Below are 9,387 nucleotides of genomic sequence, written 5' to 3' on the forward strand. Positions count from 1 at the left end.
TCATAGAGGCGCAGGGCGGAGAGAAGGTGATCAATCTCCATCCGTCTCCATTAGAAATCACCTTAACACTCTGACAGACAACGACAAGCCCCCTGAAAGCAAATGAGTTTGATTTATTTGGCTGCAAAAACACCCGGAACCGCACCGAGGACGCGGTGACGCCCGCGTGCTGATAACTCTCGTGTTTTCTCCGTGATGCTGCTCGGTTTGCACACTGGTGTTTGTTTTTGAGCAAGTCTGCCGCTGCTTGAGGTTTTATGCCCTGCAGACTTCCTACTGCTGGATACTTTTACTGCTGCTCGCCTCCTGCGGCCCGGCGCTCGGGAGAAGGGAAGAGGAATAAAACAAGGTAAAGTTCCTTCTGTTTTACTCATTTCATGTGGATCTTGTTCAGTTTGTGCGCCTTTACAGGCCAGGCTTCTCCGAGCGACATGACTACCAGTAACACAAACAGCTGACGCGTAAAAGCGACAGAAAAGTCACTTTTTTATTTCAGGATCGTGTTTTCACGTGAAAGTGGGACATGTGAAGTACATGATTTTAATTTCCCCCACTGAACGTTTGGGTGCTTTTTTTTTTTTTTTTTTTTTTTTTTTTTAAATGAGATATCAATTAATGGTTACCGTGGAGGACTCCGACCTGAACTGGAGAAATTGAGTCAACTTCCTCCTGAGTAGATAATTTTCATATTTCCCATTCCAATTCATTCCTGCGAGTTTTTATTTGAGAGCAATTGGCCATTAAAGCGTTTGAACCACTTAGTAGATAATTGGAGAGGCGTGTTTTAGTTTTTGTTAATTTATTTTGCTGATAAGAGCCCTTCTGAAACGCTCTCTCCCCGGAGGTCTAATCTAAATTCTAATTGAGTTCATTTGCACCGAGATCTCTCCTTGTCACTCCGGCCTGGCAGGGCTGCAACGGCGGGTTAGAAATCGGCCGGAATACACGTTTGGTGAGTTCAGGTTTGGGTTGGTCAGTTAGGAACTCATTGTTAAAATAATCTCCTCTTCAGAGACACTAATTTAATTCACACGCTTTAACTAGCTTTGATGCGTTTATTAAAAAGATTTCCCTCTTTCAAACCATCAGGAATATCAGCTTTCTGACTCTTAATGCAGGTTAGTTTAAAGTTGGAGGATGTGCTGATTTTTAAATTAGGTGAATAAAATGAGTGTATGAGAGTATTTTTTTTTTATATTTCCCTGAATGTAATCTTCATTCAATCTGAGCGAAACACACATAATTAGTCTATGCAATGAAACAGGCTAGACAGCATCTAAAATCCACGGAAAGGGTTAAAAAAAATCATAGTTGTGCTTTACAGAAAATATTAGTTTACCATTTGTGTTTTAATTTGGTGAAAATGAAGAAGTGGAGAATTGGTTCTTTTCCTCTGAGGTTAAAATCCAGAAGAAACCTGGAAAGTAAAAGCGATATTAAAGTTAATATCTTAGAAACTATTCAAACTAGCTAATCAGATCTGTCTCTGAATATTAAAAAATATTAATTCCAGACAAAATGGTTTATTTAGAATTTGTATTCTGTTGTGGACTGAGTTAATCCAGTGGAGCCTCGCTGTGGTCACAGGCAAAGTTAGACGAGCTGAAACCAACTGAGACTCCACACGAGCCCAGCCGGGATTTCTTCTTCTTTTATATATATATATATGTAGAGATGATCAATCTCCATGCATAATACATCTCCATCCATAATACATCTTTTTACGCGTTTGTGAGACTCACACACACACACACACACACACACACACACACACACACACACACACGTGGAAAAGAGAGACAAAACACTAATTCAAACACAAGTGCAAAAAAAGAGTTTCTTCATTTAAATTCCAATTTAGTGTTTAGACTTTAAAAGTGACAATAGTTAGGAAATAAATATATTCTATAAGGCCACCGTTTAATAAGCATTACGTAATAGAGGCCAAATGATTGAAATATGTATCATTGTTTTGAGGAAAGAGGCTTTAGATATATAACATATGTATTTAATGATTTAAAAAACAACAACAATATTCTCCAGGTAGGAGGTGGTGTGCTGGTCAAAAAATGGGAAGTGTGTGAACATTCAGTGTGTGTGTGCTCAAAAGAATAAACGTAAATAGTTTCAGAATAGCAATGATTTATTGACCCAAACTTTCAGGATCACACAACATGTACCAGTTAAAATTATTTTTTAAATTCATCTTGGGTTAAAGTTAAAAAGGCTGAAACCGTGACTACAGCCTGGTTGGTGTATGAAAAGCTGAGGAGCGTCGGTTTGGGGGTTATTTCCTCCGCTGGGGTCCTGAATCGCAGCCGTTTGACCCCGTTATCCTCTCACTAAAAATCCAATATTCCTGGAGGATTTAGCGCGCGTCTGTGCTCCTAAAGGATCAGTTTATCGTCCTCTAACTCATGCTTCTACACCGCCACTAAATAATATAACAATGGCATTTCTTAGGGACCTTATGTAGCTAAGGTTTTGTTTTCTCCCAGTTTGAAGAAAATGGATTATAAAGCGAGAATCCTATTTAAAAATGTGTAAATAGTTTTAGGAAATATATACATTTGGGAGTTTCTTTCTCACTGTGCGTCTTGTTTGAAATAAGCCTGCGTAAAAGCATTTTGTCCTCATCCTTGATTGTGTCTAATGTGTTGTCCTCTGTGCGCAGTGACTTGGATCGGCCCCCTGTCCCGTCAAGCTGCAGCATCGGGGGAAACCGAACCACTGGCCTGAGCTGGGTGGAGCAGTGACCGCCTGTAGCATGATGTCCTACCTCAAACAGCCCCCCTACGGCGTCAACGGCCTGGGGCTCAGCGGCGCTGCCATGGACCTGCTGCACCCCTCAGTGGGCTACCCATGTAGGAGCCCCGCACACGCGCACACACACACACACACACACACTCACACACCCAAACACCTTTTAATAAACATGAAGGCACCCAGTCTGGAGCAGTAAACTATGAGAGCTCCAGCCATCGTGAAGAAAATTATCTAAACATATACAAGTCAAATAATATGTTTTTGGTGCCAATTTAATATTTATTAAATAATCAAATATAGCATGATGATGATGATAACAACAACGTGTTGTTTGGTTGTATTTCAAAAAGTTTACAAGACAACAAAAACAAAAATACAAAAAGAAATGTATACCAAGTAGCCCATTAAGTAGTGTGAGTAGCCTACCATGAGTGGTACATTCACATGGTTTCCCATTAAATGATTTAGCTTTATCTTCTACTGTCAGCAAGGAGCAGTAGGCCTAGGTTTTGTTATGTCCACTTTTAAAAGGACACAACAAAATAAAGAAGTTAAAGGTATATTGTTTTTTTTTTATTTTAATAAATAACTGCAAGAATAAACGGAGAAAAGAAATAGTGAACTTTATAATGCCAGATAAATCCCATCACTTTAAATAAATGTTAAACCTAGACGTGTTGTTGAAGTAGAGACGGCCCTCCAGGTTGTCTCTCAGCTCGTTTTGTCCGCTCTCATTAACGGACTCCGCTGTTTTCTTCTCTCCTGCAGCGACTCCCAGGAAGCAGCGACGCGAGCGGACAACCTTCACCCGCTCTCAGCTCGACGTCCTGGAGTCTCTGTTCGCCAAAACCCGGTACCCGGATATCTTCATGCGGGAGGAGGTCGCGCTGAAGATCAACCTGCCGGAGTCCAGAGTCCAGGTGAGAAATGGTCTAACTCTGACAGTAAGACGGTGGAAACACACCAGCCTGGGCCAACCGAATAAACTCCATGATAAAAGACGCTTTTAGCTGTCGTTAAACGGCGTGATTGTTGCATAAGACACTTTATAACCATAGAATTAACGTTATAGGCCTACTAATGCAAGCTTAATAGGCCCAGCACCCTGGAACAGTCTAACGAGGATTTCAAGTGACAATTTAACTACCATTAACAATGTTTTTTGCAAGGAGCTTGTGTTGTATTTGTTACTTAAACATACTGATTAGGCACTTTTTAAAAGTGAGTTAGTTCAAAGTTATTTCTTTGCTTCTCACTCTTTGAGAGCAGAAGTCTGTTTTAAACAGATTTAAATGTTCCTTTTATTACAATATTTTGTAGTATTTTATATCAGTTAATATTACAAAAAACCTACATTATCATGTAGGCCTAGTCCAACATAAGGATTATATAATAACTTATGAGGGAAGTAATGGGGGTCATTTTAGACCTGGCAGCTCATGATTTACGTGAGTTAAGCCCCTTTTTAAAGAGGCTAATAATGGATATATGGATACATTTTCAAAATGGATAATGGTGAGATTATGACTGGTATTAAAATGACAGACTGGTTGTTGAACAGTTACTGGGGAAGTAACCGTAACGTGTTACTGCCATTAAACCATTGAGGAGGGGTCGTTTAACGGCAGGGTTGCATTCAAATGTTGTGGTCATGCATACAATCTTCTCTTTCCCACCCCGGCTCAGGTTTAGCTCACCACAATGGTTCGCCACTTTAATTTGTGCAGGGATCCAACAGATAAAACAGATTGTACACATTGATGTAAACAAAGCTGTTTTTCAGATTAGGAAAAAGTGACTTTTCAGCTGAATTGGTCGCTTGTTTCATTATTATTTGATGCAGTCTAACTGAAGGCTGTGTAATTTGATCTGAAATATGGGATCTACACTGAAGAGGTTAAGAGTAAATGCCAGCAAATACCCTACAAACAACTCATTGGTGTACTGTGATGTGAACAAATACTACTCTTTAAAGGCATCAGGGGAAAACCAAGGCAGGACCCTCCTTTCACAATTTGAGTTATTCTCTGAATGTGTGTGTGTGTGAAACAAAATGCTCTACATGATCCTACCCTCTCAGTGCTCTAGAGTTACCCTACTGTGTGGTGAAACCCAATAACCTGTTATCTCAGAGCCGTCTACCAGGTATGAAACTAGACCCCTGGCTGGTCCGAGCCAAGGGGCCGGGGTGGAAATGAACCTTGATGGCTAATAACCCCCAATTTCCCTCCATAATGTACTCCCAGTATGGCCTGGGAGTATTTTTATTTATTTATTGTTTTAAATGGAATGCTGAGGTTGTTTGTGGGTACGGTTTCTAACTCCTGGCTGGTGTTCTTGGTTGTAGGTGTGGTTCAAGAACCGGAGAGCCAAGTGTCGCCAGCAGCAGCAGAGCGGCAGCAGTGCTAAAGCCAGGCCGCCCAAGAAGAAGTCTTCTCCGGCCCGGGAGAGCACCGGCTCCGAGAGCAGCGGCCAGTTCACGCCTCCTGCCATCTCCAGCACCGGCTCGTCCTCTTCTTCTTCCTCCTCCACCAATCACACGGGCCCGGCGGCACTCAGCAGCACCTCTACCTCCATCAGTACCGTCTCCTCCATCTGGAGCCCCGCTATCTCCCCTGGAAATGCTCCTGCTCCTGCAGTAGCCCCGCTCCCCGAGCCCGGACCACCTTCTAACGCCTCCTGTATGCAGCGTTCAATGTCAGGCTCTGCTGCCGCCGCCACCTCCTACCCCATGTCCTACAACCAGACGCCAGGCTACGGCCAAGGCTACCCCACCCCGTCCAGCTCTTACTTCAGTGGCGTGGACTGTGGCTCCTACCTAGCCCCCATGCACTCCCACCACCACCCCCACCAGCTCAGCCCCATGACGGCCTCCTCCATGTCGGGCCACCCGCACCACCACATCAGCCAGTCATCAGGCCACCACCACCATCACCACCACCACCAGGCCTACGGCGGCTCCGGCCTGGCCTTCAACTCCTCCGACTGCCTGGATTACAAAGAGCAGACTGCAGCCTCCTCGTGGAAGCTCAACTTTAACACCACAGACTGCTTGGACTACAAAGACCAGGCCTCCTGGAGGTTCCAAGTCTTGTGATCAGGCCCCCCACCCCCCTGCTTGTTGGCTCCCTCTTCTTTTTTTTTCCAGATTAGCATATTGCTTGTTTTTAAAGACAAAAAGAGTTTATGAACCATAAGATTACAAGATAGCAACAGGAATGCCCAGCAATCAGACTTTGTTTCCTCCCTCGCACCCTCCCATGTCTTTTTTTTTAAAAAAATTTAAAAAAGCGAAGAGAAACAGTCTCAAGTCCTGAGACGAGAAAACTTCAGGAGCAGTTTCCTGTCAATGACGAATGGGTTTTTGAGACGTTAATTCTTGGATGACCGAAAGAAAACCAAACTGTTTTTCAAAAAAAAAAAAATCACTTCAACCAAACTCCTTTGACCACCAGCTGTCTGGATGGGAGGAATACTTTCCCTCTGGTGCACCGACAGGAACTGCCTGCAGTGCCCTTTTTACCTCCAAACCCAATCAAATCCTGTATAGTTTTTATTTCTCAAATTTGTTATTTTAGGATGACAGAGATTTTTAGTCAGCTGCATCAAGAAGCTGAAATATGTAAATATGTATTTGGGTCAGTTACAGTGACCATGTTTAGTTGTTTTTTTTTTTCCCGAATTTGAAATTGTTTATTACCACTTTGGAAGAAAAAAAAAAAAAAAAAAAAACCTGTATGTAAATCTTTCCAAATATTCCAAAGAGAACAAATTGGCCATAAAGTTCAGCTTTTATATATGTTGTTTTACTCAGATAAATGTTTTGGCAATTTGAAATGTATTGGGGTGGGGAAAAAGTCTAAATCTAAAATATAGCTGCAGAACTATTCTGGGCCTCTGTCCAGGTTCCAGTTTGTTTTCCGGAGGTTATTATTCTAACTGCTATACATTTTCAACCCAGACCTCCTCTCTTGGGCATTGTCGTGATATTGGACATGTTTGAACCGCAGCACTTCGCTTGATATTGGAGTCAGAGCATTTTTATTTTTGGAGAGGAAATGTTGAGTTATTGCTCCAAAATGACAGTAAGATGTTGAATGTATCTTCAAGGCAAACCACCCTTACATACATGTTCATCCAATAAAGATCCGTTAAGTCATATTTATTTTCTACAGTGGATTCTGTTTGTTTGATTCCCAACAGGGAGTCAAGTTATTAAAAAAAATATACACATATATATAGATATATAAAAATAACATTTGTTTAAGGTGCATGTACACCAGCAAATTACAAACTCAAGAATCCTGTTTTCTCTCATTTGAATTAGTCACACTTATATTTAAAAGCTTGTTGAATGTTTTTCACCTAATTATAACGGGGTACATGCAAATTAGTCCATAATTAATACAAACCGTGAACGCGTGTAGAGAGCAGCCGATTTAATCCTCTGTCTCTGATTTAAATTAAAAACACTAACATCTCCTCTCGCTTTGGGGACACCAAGTGTCTTTTTAAACTGCGGCGTTAAAAAGCCCTAAATATAGTGCCGGGAGCCATTTGATCGAGGCGTAATTGAATGCAGCGCTGTAATGGCGTGATAATTACTCCTGCGCCCCGAGTTGGTTTCTCCAAAATAACCTGCAGGAATTTCAGTGCCTCTGATGCGGTAATTACGTAGGTGGGGCCAGGTTAGGGGGTCAGATGTAAGTGTAAGTGTGTGTGTGTGTCTGTGTGTGTAATGCTTGCAGGCATAAACGCATTATAAAAGAGTAGGAGGGTGGGGGGAGCAAAAGGAAAATATTGCGAGAGTTCTCTGGCAAGGATGTTTTGGACGAGCATGTTTTTCACCAGCCAAGGCCGCACTGAGAGCAGAGGAGGGGATGGAAGCAAAACGGCTTTCATGCTAATGAATCTCCCTGATAACCACCGTCTATGTGCAACCGATTAACCGCTGGGAGCAGGTTATTTCTGCTCCTTGGGGTTTTATTAACAAATATGAGAAAGAATTTAAGAAGAAACATAACAGAACCGGACTTCGGACACATGCTTTCATGAGGTCTGCAATTATTATTTTCATTAAAAGTGAGTCTGATTATGTTCTTCATTCATTGTTCTGTCTATAAAATGTCTGAGTCGAAAATGGTTAGCACATTTCCCAAATCTCGATTCAAACCCCAACGTATTTACTATTATACCACAAAGAAAAGCCAAATATGTCTATCCATTAATCATTATAAAAATAGTTGGTCATTTTCTAATCGATTAATCAACTCATTTTCCAGCTGAAGTTATTAAACTGTATAACTAAGCCATAGTGGGATCACAAGATGAGACATGCTTTTGTCAAACATGACCTCTTCAGTGCTTTAAAACTGCTCATCAGAGAAACATGTTAACTTCAAAAAACAACAAGATCTGAAAGAAAAAACCGTTAAATAAATCCGATTTGCTCTTTGTGATGTATTTGACAGTGCTGCCTCGTCAGGCCTCTCAAACTCATCCAAACAAAACAACGTGGGAGCGAAGTTTTACTTTGATAGATTACTGCGTAGTTTTGCGGCATTTTAAAGGGTCACAAGCCTTAAATGTTATGAACCACTGTCCCATCGATAATCTCCCTCATCAACTTGATCAGATTATCAGCCTGATCGATGCGTAGTGTAGGCCTCTTCCCGCCTGCGTAGAGCATGTTTCAGACGCAGCCAGGCGTCTGTTCTCTCTCTCTCTCTCTCTCTCTCTCTCTCTCCCTCTCTTTATGTAAATGAAGCTCGCAGCAGCTGAATAAATATCTGCCGACCAGGACATTAAACATGTTTGCGCCAAGACGCGCAAACAGCGCAGGGAGTGTCCACGAACAGCGGCGGATTTGTTCGGATTTGCATCAAACAAACATTTGTAAATCTTGTAGGATTGTTTACAGTAATAAGGAGAGAGAGACACACACACACACACACACAGACACACACAGGCCTCACATTAGACAGCTGCTCACCTTCAAACAGCGAGAGAGCGGTGGAAGCGTTTCTGATAAAAGAGGAGCGATCGGTTATTTAATGTCCTCTGAGGAAGTTACGCTGCAGACAACATAGCTCACATGCACAATAGGTTTCTCTGCAGCATTCAGGACACCGAAGCTAACTGTTAGTAGCAAACACAAGGAAACTTGTCATCCTGACGAATCATGTCAAAAACCAGATGTATTCTTGACATCAAATGAAACCGAGATGAGAGAAGGCCTTCACACGAACGGAATGAATCCTTAGTGGGCTCTAAAACGCTCTGAAAACGTGTTGCAGAGGACAAATATAACATGCACATGTCTGTTTACCAGTTAGCCCACAGCTGCAAAATGAAGCTAAATTTAAAATGATTTATTGTGTTAAGAGAGTAAAAGAGCTGTCTATCCTCTATCATCCAAATGACCGACTTGTCTCCAACAGGAAAACTAGTTGGTTGTAATCCCTGCAGCTGTTTGTTCACAAAACGGTTTCTTGTAGTCGTTGTGTCTTATTATTAAATATGCTACAAAGAAGGAATGTGTTTTTGTCTATATGCTATATTACATGCATGCTTCTGCTGCTGGTAGATGTTTTTGGTTTTTTTTTTGGGGGGGGGGGGGGG

The 9,387-nt window shown here is 41.8% G+C and overlaps 2 protein-coding genes across 2 annotated transcripts in view; one reads left to right on the forward strand and one right to left on the reverse strand.

Moving 5' to 3' along the window:
- otx1 (orthodenticle homeobox 1) lies at positions 1–6,927 on the forward strand. The gene is made up of 4 exons (XM_034897925.1): positions 1–349; positions 2,675–2,864; positions 3,535–3,686; positions 5,114–6,927. Exons 2-4 carry the CDS (start codon positions 2,768–2,770, stop codon positions 5,861–5,863), a joined length of 999 nt encoding a protein of 332 aa, XP_034753816.1. The 5' UTR covers positions 1–349; positions 2,675–2,767; the 3' UTR covers positions 5,864–6,927.
- Positions 4,688–9,387, reverse strand: part of wdpcp (WD repeat containing planar cell polarity effector) — a 77,275-nt gene continuing 72,575 nt past the window's right edge. Inside the window, exon 19 of the transcript XR_004660095.1 lies at positions 4,688–4,698. The gene's annotated coding sequence lies outside the window, so the exon portion shown is untranslated. The remainder of the gene's footprint in view (positions 4,699–9,387) is intronic.

Source organism: Etheostoma cragini, chromosome 17 (genome assembly GCF_013103735.1).
Source record: "Etheostoma cragini isolate CJK2018 chromosome 17, CSU_Ecrag_1.0, whole genome shotgun sequence".
In the NCBI taxonomy this organism is placed as follows: Eukaryota; Metazoa; Chordata; class Actinopteri; order Perciformes; family Percidae; genus Etheostoma; species Etheostoma cragini.

Bases quoted from the DNA above. Each gene is read 5' to 3' on its own strand.
- otx1 (XM_034897925.1), top strand. From the start codon at position 2,768: ATGATGTCCTACCTCAAACAGCCCCCCTACGGCGTCAACGGCCTGGGG. The intron at 2,865-3,534 runs GTAGGAGCCCCG...TCTCTCCTGCAG, and splicing joins CCCCTCAGTGGGCTACCCAT to CGACTCCCAGGAAGCAGCGA. The intron at 3,687-5,113 runs GTGAGAAATGGT...TCTTGGTTGTAG, and splicing joins TGCCGGAGTCCAGAGTCCAG to GTGTGGTTCAAGAACCGGAG.